The sequence below is a fragment of the Eurosta solidaginis genome, chromosome 4 (assembly GCF_040869045.1).
Source record: "Eurosta solidaginis isolate ZX-2024a chromosome 4, ASM4086904v1, whole genome shotgun sequence".
Classification (NCBI taxonomy): Eukaryota; Metazoa; Arthropoda; class Insecta; order Diptera; family Tephritidae; genus Eurosta; species Eurosta solidaginis.
In genome coordinates this window covers 47521849-47539268 of record NC_090322.1, presented here as the reverse complement: position 1 = coordinate 47539268, position 17420 = coordinate 47521849, and the positions used below count along the sequence as shown (strand labels likewise).

The window sequence follows — 17420 nt, the reverse complement described above, 5'->3', positions numbered from 1 at the left end:
AAAGTTAATCTACTCGCCAAGTTTTACCACTTTAACAGTATTTTTAAATGCAATGTGTCAGTTTTTCAACTTTTTGGAAACTTTCAATATCGAATAAGGAAGCTCTGTTATCGCTCAATTTAGCCCAATTTATATTTATTATTTTTATTTATATTTATTTTATTACTGTTTGTTGTGTCAGTTTGAAAAAACATTAAGATTAATCTTTCAGCGCAATAGAGTGTACAATCTTCTTGGTTAGTCCTTCTTCAGCCAATATAAAGAACTGAATGTTGGATAGTTGGCTGTGCGAAAAGCATGGTGTTTTCAAATCTAAGCCACATCCAGACAACGTTTGGCCTTGTAACTTATTGATCGTCATTGCGAATGCTAATCTAATTGGGAATTGAATGCGTTTTTTAATTCAATTGCCACATCTGTAGGAATCATAGGAATTCGTGCCAATAATAAGTAAAACGAACTTGTGCAAACGAAAATTCATTTATAAGCAGGATAAAGTGAGCGCTAAAATTAAAGTAAAGATGAGAAAGCGGCCTTTAAGCTAACATCAACAGCTTCAAATTAATATCCATAATGTAAAAACACATCCTAGTGTTACCCTGATCCACTTTTTGCTCTATATTTCGAGACCCTATTCACCCAGGGGTATGAAAATTACCCTCTAACGGCCCGATTCTTAGCGTTACCGGTAAAATAGTACCCAGAACATTATGTAACCGAAAATCGTTACCAGTTGTTTTATTCGCGATTCTGGCCCAAGTGGTGACGCTGTCATCACCGAAAAACTCACCAGTGTCTGTGGAGAACTTTGAAAGGTAGTTTTCTTCGCTTTCACAGTTGCCACTTTGGTCCATTTGGACCAAAAATGGTCCCTTCCAATCCCATTTGGTCCGCTGGTCCCTTTTCTTTAATTTTAGTCCTTTTTAGGCAGTAGCCTCGATTGGTACTTTTCTCTCTTTTTCACTTAGGTAAAAATTCACAATATTGCCCAAAAATTCGCCACTTTTTCGTTAGCCCCCATATAAAAAAACTCACACTTACTGAATCTAGGCTCTGATATGAAGTGTAAACGTTAAGGGAAAAAGTAAGCATCTATAAAAACAGACTAACAAAATTGGCTAGTTTCATTTCTGATTTACTGAGTTTTCCACATACATAGTTCGGCAACACCAGAACGCAAATTTTGAACCGTTTCTTACTAAAACCTAACTGCATTATATATTTTATTTCATTGCAATGAACAACATAATGCTAGAACCAAGTGCTTTGTGACCAAAACTAGGTTCGCAACGTTTGGTTGGTGAAAGACATATACTTATCCTATGTCAAAATGTAGTACCATTTTTGGTTGCATGCACATATATTTGTTTGTTCAGCTTGAATTAAAGGAAAGTCTTCACAATGTTTAGTAAAATTTTATATGGAAACATCCTAAACTTTTGTATTTTATACTAATAAAATAAAACAAATATTTGGTCCTTTTTTTCGATGAATTTTGGTCCCAAATGAAAACATGGTGTGGCAACCGTGTTTGCTTTACAGAAAATTTCTCACTTGTAGATACGAGGTTAACGAATAAACGCGACGATGTGTATGTATATGCATATTATGCATGATAAGTTTCTACATAGGTATATTGTAATTTATTCTGTGAAAGTACATAATGTAAACAAATATGTATAGCAAGCGGCAACACTTTTTTACTATTATCTTTACTTATTTGCGCTTACAATTCTTAATTTTTCAGTTTGTCCGTTTTCTAAGCAACATCTGTTGTGTGGTTATTTCGATGTAACCACCTACTTTTGTGGGTAAAAAATTATCCGGCTACTTTCGCGGGTAGAATACCAAAAGCGTGTAAAAGTTGCCACATATTTTCGTTACCATGGTGAAGAATGTTGTTACCACACTATAATCGGGGCGTAATAAGCACTCATCAACAGCTTTAATTTGTTATCCATATTGTGTAAACATATTCTAGAGGTACCCGGGTCCACGTTTTAGCCTATATCTATAGACCCTAGTGACCCAGGGGTATGAAATATACCCCGTATCAAATATTGTACAAACACATCCCAGGATTACCCAGGTCGACGTTTTCATCTCAAGACCCTATCCACCTAGCGAAAAAGAGGTAGACGTTGGCCAATTCTCAGACCTACCCAATATGCCCACAAAATTTCATGCGAATCGGTTTAGCCGTTTCGGAGGAGTTATGCCTCTAACACCGTGACACAAGAATTTTTTATATGTACTAGCAGACCCGGCAGACGTTGTTCTGCCCTAAGTTTGGCCTATCTGCATACATTTTAATACGATTTTCCGTCTAAATCTGCCCTACCCCTCTACACTTTTTCCTAATCTTTTTATTCACTCCTCCCTCCGCCTTTTTCGCTTCATCTCCATCTTCGTCTCATTCTATCTTTTCTCAGTCTCCTTCTCTCTTTTCTCTTTTCTCAAATTTTTCTCCTTCTTCTTCATCTCTTATTTCCAGTCCCAGAGGGTGGTATGTATTTTGTTCCAGTCCCATTCCGAGTCTCAGTGCCAGTCCCACTCCGAGTCTCAGTCTCAGTCCCAGTCCTAGTCCTAATCCCAGCCCCAGTCCCTTTCTGGTATACTTCCAGGAAAAAAGCATCGTAAATACTAATATAGGCAAATTTATATACGAAATTTCAGGCAAATTGAATAGTACGTATATAAATATGTATGTGGGTATTATTAATTCTTGTCTTTATTTCGGCTTCAGTTTTGCCAGGTTGATGCGACTAAATCGAATATCACAATGAACTTTAGCCACTCAGCGGTGTAAAACTTACTCTGTATTATAGTACACATCAACAGCTTCAATTTGATACCCATAATATAAAAATATATTCTAGGTGTATCCGGGTCCATGTTTTGGCCTATATATCGAGACCGTAGTCACCCAGCGGTGTAAAACTTACTCTGTACTAAAGCATACATCAACAACTTCAATTTGATTCCCATAATGTAAAAACGCATTCTAGTTGTATCCGGGTGCACGTTTTGGGCTATATCTCGAGACCCTAGCCTCCCAGTTGTATGAAAATTATCATGTACTATAGCACTCATCAACAGCTCTCATTTGATATCCATATTGTATAAACACATTCTAGGGGTACCCGGTAGAGATATACGCCGCCGCCGCCGCCGATTTTAGTCGTTTTTTGCACGCCGCCGCCGAATGTCAAAAATATCGGCGCGGCGGCGGCGGCGTCCCGCGCGGTACTATATTTTCTACTCATTTAAGACTGTTTAGGCCATTTATTGTTCATGTCAAAAATTGGTCGGATATGATCGAAAATGGTATCAACGGATGCGCATCACTGCCAGTTATAAGAAACTAATTGCGAAATTCAACTCTTTCTAACTGTTCATAAGTTATTGAAAAAAAAAACAGGCGCTTTCGATGTCAGCTTAACACGGACTTTGCATCACCCAATTCACCAAGTTATTAAAACAAAACACTAAAAGAAAAGTTTTATAATAAATTTATATGCTCACTTTGCTTATTTTTTCAAAAAATTAATAATGAACAATGCAAATAAAATGGCCCAAGGCGAACATGTTTTCAAAGTGACCTCAAGTTGTTAACAGCAAATTACCCAAAAAAAGGTGCAGATTTAAAAAAAAAATTTACATTGCGATTAGCTGAAGGAATAAGCGAAATCAGTTGCAAAATCCTTTAGTAGGTTCTAGGGGCATAAACACTCCTTTTAAATAATTCTTACCTCATACTTAAGTTGAGGATATATGTACGTATGAGAAGGGTATGAAAGATCACTTGGGCTTACATTTAAACATCTGTTGTTTATTTGCGAAACCATACAATAGCGTCTGAAATCTTAATTTTGATTTTCACACTTAATCCTTCAATACCCGGTTTGACATTTCCTAAAGTTGGCGGCCCTTATGCGAAACTAGTTCCTTGGAGTGAATAACATTGTTTATAGCCTACCAACCAAGTTTAAATATAACCTTCGCGGTACGGCTCCTTTTACAAATGTGAATACGTAGGCACATATATTTACGAGGTGAGGCTTTGTCCTTCGCAAGAACACTCAAAGTGGTGAGGCAAAAGCTTTCCCAAGACAGTCGAACTAAATACAGTGTGTGCTACTACCCTAACGTAGTGGACAGTCGAACTGGTCTGAAAACTGAAGCTACGCGGTCATCCATTCTAAAATATCGTTTTCATTTAACGAATACTATTGAAATCAATGTTGTGGACACAGACGTCTGCAAAATTTGATCTACATTTTAAAAATTGTATCCAGGGTCCTTGTAAAATTTTAATTATGTAGATGCGCCGAGGATTATACGATTTTCACCCATGAGTTACGCAATTACATCCACTTAGACTGCTGATGATTTCGAGGGCGGCATCCTTGGCCGAATAGTTACTCCCTAACGTTTCAAGGTGTTTCTCTGGTGTAGCTTGGCCGCATAGCGCGACAAAAACATCCGTTAGAAAGTCTTCGGAACTACACCAAGAGCTTTTAGGAAAGTGACGTCGACGAAGGTACATATGTGTTCAAAGTCGCGGTCCTATAGCTTCTGTGCTGGCATATGGTGTGAGGGTCAGGAGGCGTGGTAGCGACTGGTGGTCGGGATTGCTACTGTTCGCAAATCGGGAATTGTAGCTCGGAAAAACTGGATGCGCCCTGTACCACGAGAGGCATGAGTATTAATAGACCATGAATAGCAACCGTAAGTCGCCTTTGTACGTGACCGCCAAGGAGCCACAAATGATTTAAAGAAATTGTGCTCGCGACGATTATTAGGAGTTAACCCCAGGTGAAACTACGCTTTGCACGAGATGTTATGCACGGAGGAGTTATGCCTCTAACACCGTGACACAAGAATTTTATATATGTATTAGATATAATAAGAAATTTCTATAGAAATTTGATTTTAAAAAGCTGTATAAATATTTTGTATTTTTCATCATTAAGGGCATTGAATTTTTAATTATGCACTTCTAAACAAGAATTTACTCAAGCTTAAAAAAACAAAGTGAAAACAACAAAATATTCCATCGTATACATAAATAGCTTTAATTGCAACGTAGAAGCGTTTTTATACTCAGTTGAGCAGAGCTCACAGAGTATACTAACTTTGATTGGATAACGGTTGGTTGTACAGGTATAAAGGAATCGAGATAGATATACAGGTAGGTTCTGAAATTCGAGTGAAAGTGAATATGAAAATGAAGCCTAAAACGAGGGAATTAAAATTTGGTGTTCTGCAAACCGAGTTTTTCATTCATTTTCTTGCTCGTTTTAAATTCACCCTTAAAATGAACTTAGCATTTGACAGTTGTCAATTGATAAAGAAAAAATAATACATTTTAGGGAAAAATAAAACTTAAAATAAAAAATGAGTGCTATAACAACGCTTTCGTTTATTATTCTGGAAAATGAGAGAAATGGAGAAGAAGCTCTTCATAGAAAGATACTCCGTGACCACTCAAATCCATTAGATGTGCCGGAATCTGCGTAAGTTTGTAGGGCATGCGGTGTATTCTGCTTTTTACATATTGATTCTCATTATAGTTTCGTGTCCAGCTATCGTGTTAGCAAAGAAGCATTCATTATGCTCTTAAATATTGCTGCACCACATATAAAGCACACTTCGCTTCCAACGACACTGCAAATGGCTGCAACATTGCGATTTTTAGCCGAAGGTGGCTTCCAAAAAGCTGTGGGTAAGGATAGCTACATCGCTATGGGGCGAAGCACGGTATCAAAGGTGTTAAAAGAAGTGCTGCGTATTTTGGAAAAATACTTGTGTCCCCGGTGGATTAAGTTGCGAATGACAGAAAGCGAACTGACTCAATCGAAGCAACATTTTCAGCAACACTTTGGGATTCCTGGAGTAATTGGCTGCATAGGCGGGACGCACATACAAATAACTAAACCTAATAAAGATCACAGCATATTTTATAACCGTAAGGGTTATTTTAGCATGAATGCAATGATTGTGAGTATACAAATATTAAATCTAAAAATGTAAAATAATTTAAATAAGTAAATTATTACAGATATGTGATTACAATATGGTTATTAGAAGTGTTGATGGTCGTCACCCTGGGTCAAGTCACGATGCTTTGATATGGAGTGTAAGTAAAGCAAATGACTCCTTCCAACGTCGTTATGAGAATGGAGAACGTGGTTCTTGGCTTTTGGGTGATGCCGGATATCCACTTCAGCCATTTCTGCTAACACCGTTCAGAAATCCACAAGCTAACACAGCAGAGCATACGTTTAACCAAAAACATTGTTCAGGACGCAATATAGTTGAAAGAACTATAGGGGTGTTAAAAAGCCGATTTAGATGTTTAGCTCGTACTCTTCAATACCAACCGGAAAAGGTTGTACAAATAATTAATGTTTGTTGTGCTTTACACAACATTTGTATACACTACAAAGTCCAGGAAATCGTAGATGTTGACATAGAAAATCAGGAAGATGCTCTTGCCGAAGAAATATTTAACGATTCTATACTTTATGACGAAGCTGCATTAATTAGAGAAAACATAGCCAGTCACCTTCATAGAAATTCGTGAAAGTAGAAAACACAAAGCAAATACTTTAATTATTATATTAAAATCACATTTCAGGTACACAAAATTAATCACATTTCAGGTGTCAGTCAATAAATTAAAATTTGATACTTCATTACATAAATTACAAACTAAGAATCTAATTATTGTTTCCGCTTTTGTTATATTTTAAATGTATTTGAAGTTCAGTCAGTTCATTTTCCTTTTGTTTTAGCTCATTTTCCGTTTGCCGCTGTCTTTCCATTTCAAGATGGTGTCTCTTTCTTTCGGCATTGCCTTCACGTATAGCAGTCGTCGTTGCCTTTACTGCTTCACAGAGAGTTTCAACTGCTCCGCTCACATACTTAGTTGCCTCAATACATCCTTTTAAACCATTTACAATGTTTTTCATATCTTTTGTTTGCTCGTCAATGTTGGCCTTAAGGCAATCAGTTGCAGAAGGCTCAGACCTTCGCGAGCGAGATAATGCAGCAGCTCTACTTGTAGATGGCTGGTCATCATCACTTGATGAATCTGAAGGTGTCTCGCTTTCTGCAGCCCCGTAGTCTTTTGTGTTTGGAACACCTTTCACAGAAGTAATCAAGTTACATAAACGGGCAATTGCATCTTCTGTTGGGGTTAGTACATATTTGTTGTATGGTCCACCTCCAGTTGCCCTAGCTTCTTTGCTGTTATGAACGAGTTTCCTTTTTATAAAGGCTTTCCAATCTATCCAAACCTGCCAATTGTACAAATTTAAATAAGTATAAGAAAATACACAAATTATACAGAAAAAATTTAATTTTTCAACTTTTTCCAGCCAGCAATATCCTTATGAGGTGGGCCATGCTCGTTCAATTCCACTAACACCTCCGCCCATAGTGCATCCACTTTCAACTTGTCACCTTTAATGAAACCCTTTGCAATATGTGGGTGCTTCTCCATAAATTGCAGTAAAACTGTTTCTTGGCGTACATTTTTATGCTTACCCCTAAAGTATTCAACGTTAGTTTATTAAATTGGCGTGTGTTTATTGCGATTTAGTTAACTTACATGTTTTCTCTTGCCAAATTCACCAATTCAAATTGAAGCGAATGCTAACCGAATGTTATCTTGTGAATTCGTTTTCTAGAACATGCCAAATCACAGGGCGTTCATTTTGAAAAAAATGTGAAAATAAAACAGTGGAAGTGAAACACAGAACACCTTTAGTCGAATTCAAAATGATTTTGCTTGATATTCACTCGAAAGTGAATTACAGAACCTGCCTGATAGGCTTCCATATATCAAAATCATCAGTATCGAAAAAAAAATTGATTGAGCCATGTCCGTCCGTCCGTCTGTCCGTAAACACGATAACTTGAGTAAATTTTGAGGTATCTTGATGAAATTTGGTATGTAGGTTCCTGGGCACTCATCTCAGATCGCTATTTAAAATGAACAATATCGTATCGCCCACTTTTTCGATATCGAAAATTTCGAAAAATCGGAAAAGTTCGATAATTCCTTACTAAAGACGGATAAAGCGATGAAACTTGGTAGGTGAGTTGAACTTATAACGCAGAATAGAAAACTAGTAAAATTTTGGACAATGGGCGTGGCACCGCCCACTTTTAAAAGAAGGTAATTTAGAAGTTTTGCAAGCTGTAATTTGGGAATCGTTGAAGATGAAATTTGACAGGACTGTTACTCTTCTTACTATATATATGCCTAATAAAAATTAGCAAAATAGGAGAACGACCACGCCCACTTTAAAAAAAAATTTTTTAAGTCAAATTTTAACAAAAAATTTTATATCATTACAGTATATAAGTAAATTATTTCAACATTCAACTCCAGTAATGATATGGTGCAACAAAATACAAAAATAAAAGAAAATTTCAAAATGGGCGTGGCTCCGCCCTTTTTCATTTAATTTGTCTAGGATACTTTTAATGCCATAAGTCGAACACAAATTTACCAATCCTAGTGAAATTTGGTAGGCGCTTAGATTCTACGACGATAACTGTTTTCTGTGAAAAAGGGCGAAATCGGTTGAAGCCACGCCCAGTTTTTATACACAGTCGTCTGTCTGTCCTTCCGCTCGGCCGTTAACACGATAACTTGAGCAAAAATCGATATATCTTTACTAAACTCAGTTATCTGAACTCACTTTGTATTGGTATAAAAAATGGCCAAAATCCGACTATGACCACGCCCAATTTTTCGACATCGAAAATTACGAAAAATAAAAAAATGCCATAATTCTATACCAAATACGAAAAAAGGGATGAAACATGGTAATTGGATTGGTTTATTGACGCAAAATATAACTTTGGAAAAAACTTTGTAAAATGGGTGTGACACCTACCATATTAAGTAGAAGAAAATGAAAAAGTTCGGCATGGCGAAATCAAAGGCCATTGGAATCTTGGCAGGAATAGTGTTCGTGGTATTACATATATAAATAAATTAGCGGTACACGGCAGATGATGATGTGGGTCACCATGGTCCACATTTTGGTCGATATTTCGAAAACGCCTTCACATATAAAACTACCACTCCCTTTTAAAACCTTCATTAATACCTTTAATTTGATACCTATATCGTACAAACACATTATAGAGTCACCCCTGGTCCACCTTTATGGTCATATCTCGAAAAGGCGTCCACCTATAGAACTAAGGCCCACTCCCTTTTAAAATACTCATTAACACCTTTCATTTGATACCCATATCGTACAAACAAATTCCAGAGTCACCCCTGGCCCACCTTTATGGCGATATCTCGAAAAGGCTTCCACCTATAGAACTAAAGCCCACTCCCTTTTAAAATACTCATTAACACCTTTCATTTGAAACCCATATCGTAAAAACAAATTCTACAGTCGCCCCTGGTCCAGCTTTATGGCGATATCCCTAAATGGCGTCCACCTATAGAACTATGGCCCACTCCCTCTTAAAATACTCTTTCATACCTTCCATTTGATACACATGTCATACAAACACATTCCAGGGTTACCCAAGGTTCATTTTCCTACATGGTGATTTTCCCTTATTTTGTCTCCATAGCTCTCAACTGAGTATGCAATGCTCGGTTACACCCGAACTTAGCCTTCCTTACTTGTTATTGTTCAAATTTCTGGAATCCAGAACGAAACGTGTTTGTTTATTTTTTATTCATACGACCCAATTTTCTATAAAAAGCGTCCACAAAATTGATCTTGGTGTACTTTATATTTAAAAATCGGTGGAAATAGTCTTAAACGAAAATGAATTTGAGCAATTACTTCGCGCTTTCGTTCGTCATACTTACCTGTCTCTTGAATTATACGAATTCAGAATATCGCATAGTAGGTGGCCGCTATTGGAATATACGCAGTAGTCCTTATTTGGTATCCATACATTATGAATGCAGAAATCATTGTGTTGGTACACTAGTCACTGCGCAGAAGGTGGTAACAGCTGCAAATTGCGTGGTAGGTTATTATAAGGACTTGTTCGCTCTTGTAGCTGGTGTATCGGAATTTGAGTTTATACCCGAAATTGGACAAGTTCGCGAAGTGGAGGATGTAGTTTATCCACGTAATTATGATCCCGTAACAAAACATATGGATATTGCTGTGATGACAGTGCGTGGATTGTTTGACCTTGGTGACACAGTAGACACAATACAAATTGGCTTTTGTCCATTTGATAAATGCACACGAATACGAGTTAGTGGATGGGGTTGGACAACTCCAAAAGATGGGACGACTTCGAATACACTCCAAACTGCTGTCTTGTATTCATTACCAACAACTGAGTGTGTGAAGCTTTATTTGAATGCAGAAAAAAGTTATACATCAACAATGATTTGTGCTGCTTATCCTAAATCTGATGTGTGCGTCGAAGATGCTGGGTCACCGGGCGTTGTGGACGGAGATTTCTGTGCGGTGGCATCACATAATTGGGGTTGTGTGAACCCCCTTACCCCGAGTGTTTTTACAAACTTAAATAATCCAGATGTTATAGCCTTTTTAGAAGAAGAGAAGATGTTGCCCCAATTTCCGCGCGTTGTTATACATCGACGACCGAAGGGAAAATCTCCAAAACTCGGCTGAACGCGCCATTTCAGAACTTCTTTCACACACGCTGCAGCTCGCGTCAAAGCATATAGAAATTATTCTAAGATAGAGCTTTCTCGAAACGGCAGCTGAGATATGGCGATATTTCTTTTGTGTTATCAACAAATAAATGTTTATAATTGTGATTTAAAAAAAATTATTTTTAACTGTTTGCAATGAAAGTGTGATGCATGGAAATGCCTTAGGTTGCGAGATCAAACTTTATTCTTAGCCTCAAACTTTCCTCGTTAATGAATAGACCATGAGATAAATAGAAAATTTCGGAATAAGTACTTTATGGCCCTGGCAAACTCCGTATGGAATCCCATGGAAAAAATCTATTAAGGACTTAAGCCGTTTTTTCTATCTTATTTCTAAGTACTTTAAACTCAAACCAAAATAAAACAACGTAACTTAAAATGTATGAAACCCTTAAAATGGGTGCAATTGGTGCACGACAAAAGCAAGCAACTTTTGAAGAATCCCCGTTATTGCTGCACATATTGCAGTTTTGGTCAAAAAATTACCACAGACCCCTTCTCCAATATCCTTAAAAGCTCCACCAAATTTTCATTGCCCAATCGGTGATGGACTCTGAAATTTCCTCATTTTAAAAATATCTGAAGTTACATGCTTTTGTTAAAGCACAAAAAATTTAGATGTATGAAAAAAAAAAATTTGTGTTATAATTTCATAGATCTTAAGTCTAAGTTACATGTTTTTGTTCTATCATGACAGAGCGGAATGCAATCAACCTTATGGAAGGAAATCAATGTATTCTGTTATTGACGCCATAGCATAACGCCTAGTGAGAACCATACCGTAGCTAAGCAATTTGTTTTTTGTTGAAGTACATATCTGAGCCGAGCCTAGCCTAGCAGTTCACCAATAATTAATTAATTTCTTTCAAAGCTCAATAAGTCGCTTGAAATATGGGCAAATATCAAAAGATGTTTGAAATATTTGCTGCTTTTAAAATTTGTTTATGAAGAAAAAACTTTGAAAAGCTGGAGCAGTATTGCTCCATACGATGGCTGTAGCAGGTTGTATGTACCCGAGCGACTTGGGATTTTTACAGGTCCAGGGCTTGTCATGGACCAATACAAGGCTGGGGAGCTCGGAGCGGGCTTGTATGCTTGCATTTTCCAGGCTTAGCGAATCGGGAATGTCGGGGTTCTTGTTTCTTGCACCCTAGCTATGGTACATCTACATAAAGTTATAATCATGCACTGCAAACGAACTAGACGGAACGTAGCCCATAAAAGGGATCAAGCTCCGCATTAAATATGAGGTTGTGCATCTGTTCTCTAGTGTATTTACTCGGACGGACATATGACTAGAATATTTCACAGTATGATACGGACGGACTTGTGAGACAAAGAAAACGGCAGACGAACATAACCGAACTCTCTGGCGATCTTGCACATATCGACAAATCTAAATTAATATTGTGGGAGGAAATAATATATGCGTAAAAAATTATATGTGCGTAGCTATGTTAGCTAAGAGCGGAGGTAAAGCTGCTGTTTTTCCGCTATATCTGCTCTCGCTCTCTTCCCTTCCATTGTATTGAGAGATAACGTAAAGCTCTCCCATACCCAAACAAGACAAATAACCCACTACATAAGGGTGTATCAACGATGTTTGCGCAAACAGCGGGAAGTGTTTTTGATACCGAAATGAAAATATGCCACTTATAAACTAATTACTTAAAGTTGTTTTGCGAGCAAAAACAAAAAAAATTATTTTTTCCATCAATTTTTTTTGTTTTGTTTTCGTTTTTTTATTTTGGAGAGATTTAGTGCAAAAAGTAGAGTGTTCTTAGAAAACCAGAAAATTAATTATAATGGAAAGTTTTAACTGGGTATATATATATTCATACATACACACAAATATATTAATGCGTATATGTTTATACAAATCGTTCCCGAGATGGTCGGGCTTGGTACCGGAACGTACCGGATTTGCATCATCAATATCTATAACACTCCCCAAGGCAATCGGGAATTGTCCTTAACGCTACAATAACAACAACAACATGACGGAATTTTCGCCACTGACGTTTAGGATTTCCTTTTTTTTTTTGCTTTCATAGATTTCTAGAAAATTCGGCAACCCAACCACACTTTGGCTCGGGAAAAAAGAAAAGATGATGCTTGGATGCGCTGACAAGTTGTGTTCGCCGGAAACTTTTGGTTTCTATCAATTATGTAAGTCCCACGTGTCACTCCAAAGATCTTCCTGGTAGAATTGAGTTATTCTGGGCGTGCTCAGTGTTTGCATTGGATGATTCTGAGTAGCCTTTGAAAACGTTCAAATAGGAATGGGTACTAAATGAGTTTGTTGGATCATTAAACCTGATGTATGAGGACTTTACCGAAAATAACAATTTCTCAAATTTTCATGAAATATAGTGTAAATTATCTTGAGGTGCGTATCGCGTTATGGTCGCAAGAACACGCAGCCCTCCAGCTGGTGCTTCAGGCACGTGCGCCAAATGTGCTCCACCCGCCTTGGTACTCAGAGAATAATGTTTTTGGTTTGTTCTGACGAAATTAATTTTTTACCCGTCGAAAGAAATCAATAGCGCGATATAACGTACTAAACCCCGATATAAACTCAACCGGATTAAAGTAAAACTCTTAAATTTTTTTTGTTTAAAAAATATATATAAAAACATATGTATATTAACTTTTTAATTATAAACAACCATGTGGTTCAATACCGCTCTCAAAATGAAATGGCGGAGAAAATGATTGTGACATATGAAAAAGCTTGATTTTGGTATTCACGCCAGTGTTGTATAGCGAAAAAAAAATCAATTGTTTAAGATACCTAATAACTGCTGTTCGTGGTGAGATTAAATTTAGGTACTTAAAAAAAATTAATTATATTAGATACGTTATTAAGGCAAAGTACTATGGTAATCAATTTAAGCTGAGGTTTTAATAATGAGAAAATATCCGTCAGCCATCACAGGCTGTCATTTTAGTGTAACCCCATTTAACATAAATCGAATGTGATTTAAGTCGATTAATGATAAACATAGGCGGCTAAGGCCATTTATGAGAAAGCTGCTTGCATCCGCTTCGAGTTCTATAATTTCGTATGGTGCATAAATTTGGGCGCATTCAATGAAGTTCTGGAAATGCCGAGGTTAAAGCAGTCACGTAGAGAGGTCGACGTCTACCATCTACTTCCGAGAATATCTCCACAGAATTAGCAAGGTTGAAAATCCGAATTGCCTATATTGCAAGCTCGTAGACGACGCACGCCACATAATTTTCAAATGCAATCGCTTTACACAGCAACGGTTAAGGGTTGAAGTAACACTAGCCGATCTATCCCTGGGTAGTGCTATCCATAAGATGACCTGCGGAAGTGACGGATGGTATATGGTCAATAGCTTGGTGAGGAATATTCTCCCGCGTAACAGGAAAATGGTTAGCCCAATAACGTGAGCAGCCAAAATTCTCATCCTTGTTTTTCCTTTCTTTTCTCTCATTTTTTCTGTGTCCATCTCTCTCAAGGTCCCTTTCCTTTACCCTTCACCGAACAAAAATAAATATTTGTTGTTTTCATACGTACCCCACAAAACCGCTTTGTGGAGTCATCAGTTACATGAAACACACTGAAATGGCTAATAAGGCTCAATATTAACGTTGTTTATCCGAAAATCTGAAGAAAAGTCTGGCTTATCTAGAAAATGGCTACCCTATTACCGCCAGTAGCCTTTTCTATAGTAAAAAGCTCGGATTTGGGTCGAACAATGGTAGTTGCATAGATATGGGAGTACCCGGTACGGCAGACAATTTTAAATCCATTCGTGAAATCTGGAATGCTCCAACAAATTCACATTTAAATTTTAATGCTCCTTCAAACTTGCGATTCTGTGGTTTCAGTCGCCTCTTACGACAGGCATATCTGCCCAGGAATATTCCAAGCTCCTTAACCCGTTGCAGCATTAGAAAAAAAGAGGAAATCCTATAGTTTGTATCGAAAATTCTCATTAGACAGATGTAGTCAGTTTTTGCTTTTATATAGAAGTCATATACATCGAGGAAAACACGTCTGAGCCCGTATGGTTAGCCCTTTCGGTTTTCCAACTCCCGTAGCATAAGGCTACACTTGGATGCCGTTTCCTCGATAGAACGATTTATCGGTTGCATGTTATATACGACGCTTAGAGTGTCTGTTGAAACCGGTCAAATCGCCAATCACATCGCATTAAAGACAGTTCGTAGAACTTTACCCTTTATGATATTTTTATAGCTGGTTTTGACAAAATCCCTACTACAAGGTAGCACAGCCTTTCATTGTTCAGCTTTATTGTCGTTATTTGCGTAATGTCGCTTGCCACGCCGAAGCCCAGAACTATTACATCATCTCCATAGGACTGCGCTATTCCTCCATTCCTGTTGTGTTGACGAAGTATCTTATATATTTTTTCTAATTGCTCTTTTTATGTGCAGATCCCTCTTTGCTCTTATTTGGAGTCCAAATCTATAAATAAAGTTTTGGTTGTAAAAATGGAGATTCGTGCTATTAGCGAGCTTTGGCATTATTGGTCGTAGTGCTTTTGTTTAACTATATTTTATTAAAATAATTTCTTAAAAATAAACGATTGTGAGCACACAAATAAATCTGTTTGTACTATGGCACTATTGTGAATAATTAATTAGAACTAACACTGCATTACCGGCAGTTTAAGATTCGCCAGATGGCAGTACAAGCTCCATTGTTCTTATTGATACATAGATGATTGTTTGATAGAACATCTGATTTCTGTTGATATTTGATATGAAACTTTGAAAACCGTTTAAGTTAAATACCTACATACATACGTGGTAAGTTGTTAAATTTGTATTTATACTCAGTTGAGCAGAGCTCACAGAGTATATTAACTTTGATTGGATAACGGTTGGTTGTACAGGTATAAAGGAATCGAGATAGATATAGACTTCCATATATCAAAATCATCAGTATCGAAAAAAAATTTGATTGAGCCATGTCCGTCCGTCCGTCCGTCTGTCCGTTAACACGATAACTTGAGTAAATTTTGAGGTATCTTGATGAAATTTGGTATGTAGATTCCTGGGCACTCATCTCAGATCGCTATTTAAAATGAACGATATCGGACTATAACCACGCCCATTTTTTCGATATCGAAAATTTCGAAAAACCGAAAAATGCGATAATTCATTGCCAAGGCGGTTAAAGCGATGAAACTTGGTAGATGGGTTGACGTTATGACGCAGAATAGAAAATTAGTAAGATTTTGGACAATGGGCGTGGCACCGCCCACTTTTACAAGAAGGTAATTTAAAAGTTTTGCAAGCTGTAATTTGGCAGTCGTTGAAGATATCATGATGGAATTTGGCAGGAGCGCTACTACTATTACTATATATGTACCAAATAAAAATTAGCAAAATTGGATGAAGAATACGCCCACTTTTTAAAAAAAATTTTTTTTAAATTCAAATTTTAACAAAAAATTTAATATCTTTACTGTATATAAGTAAATTAAGTCAAAATTCAACTCCAGTATTGATATGATGCAACAAAATACAAAAATAAAAGAAAATTTCAAAATGGGCGTGGCTCCGCCCATTTTCATTTAGTTTGTCTAGAATACTTTTAATGCCATAAGTCGAACAAAAATTTACCAATCCTTCTCAAATTTGGTAGGAGCATAGATTCTATGACGGTAACTGTTCTCTGTGAAAATGGGCGAAATCGGTGGAAGCCACGCCTAGTTTTTATACACAGTCCACCGTCTGTCCTTCCGCTCGGCCGTTAACACAATAACTTGAGCAAAAACCGATATATCTTTACTAAACTTAGCCCACCTACTTATCTGAACTCACTTTATCTTGGTATAAAAAATGGCCGAAATCCGACCATAACCACGCCCACTTTATCGATATCGAAAATTACGAAAAATGAAAAAAATGCCATAATTCTATACCAAATACGAAAAAAGGGATGAAACATGGTAACTGGATTGGTTTATTGACGCAAAATATAACTTTGGAAAAAACTTTGTAAAATGGGTGTGACACCTACCATATTAAGTAGAAGAAAATGAAAAAGTTCTACAAGGCGAAATCAACAGCCCTTGGAATCTTGGCAGGAATACTGTTAGTGGTATTACATATATAAATAAATTAGCAGTACCCGACAGATGATTTTCTGGATCACCTGGTCCACATTTTGGTCGATATCGCGAGAACGCCTTCACATATACATCTAAGGGCCACTCGCTTTTAAAACCCTCATTAATACCTTTAATTTGATATCCATATCGTACAAACACATTCTAGAGTCACCCCTGGCCCACCCTAATGGCGATATCTCGAAAAGGCGTCCACCTATAGACCTAATGCCCACTCCCTCTTAAAATGCTCAGTAACATCTTTCGTTTGATACCCATATCGTACAAACATTCTAGAGTCACCCCTGGCCCACCCTAATGGCGATATCTCGAAAAGGCGTCCACCTATAGACCTAATGTCCACTCCCTCTTAAAATGCTCAGTAACACCTTTCGTTTGATACCCATATCGTATAAACATTCTAGAGTCACCCCTGGCCCACCCTAATGGCGATATCTCGAAAAGGCGTCCACCTATAGACCTAATGCCCACTCCGTTTTAAAATACTCATTACCACCTTTCATTTGATACCCATATCGTACAAACACATTCTAGAGTCACCCCTGGCCCACCCTAATGGCGATATCTCGAAAAGGCGTCCACCTATAGACCTAATG

The 17420-nt window shown here is 37.3% G+C and overlaps 2 protein-coding genes across 6 annotated transcripts in view; both read left to right on the top strand.

Annotated features, from left to right (window-relative positions):
- The window catches only part of spri (sprint), a 1202745-nt gene that overhangs the window by 175540 nt on the left and 1009785 nt on the right, over positions 1 to 17420 (top strand). The gene's annotated exons all lie outside the window — the stretch shown is intronic.
- LOC137249704 (putative nuclease HARBI1) lies at positions 5080 to 6689 on the top strand. The gene is made up of 4 exons (XM_067781461.1): positions 5080 to 5194; positions 5376 to 5519; positions 5577 to 6003; positions 6065 to 6689. Exons 2-4 carry the CDS (start codon positions 5401 to 5403, stop codon positions 6587 to 6589), a joined length of 1071 nt encoding a protein of 356 aa, XP_067637562.1. The 5' UTR covers positions 5080 to 5194; positions 5376 to 5400; the 3' UTR covers positions 6590 to 6689.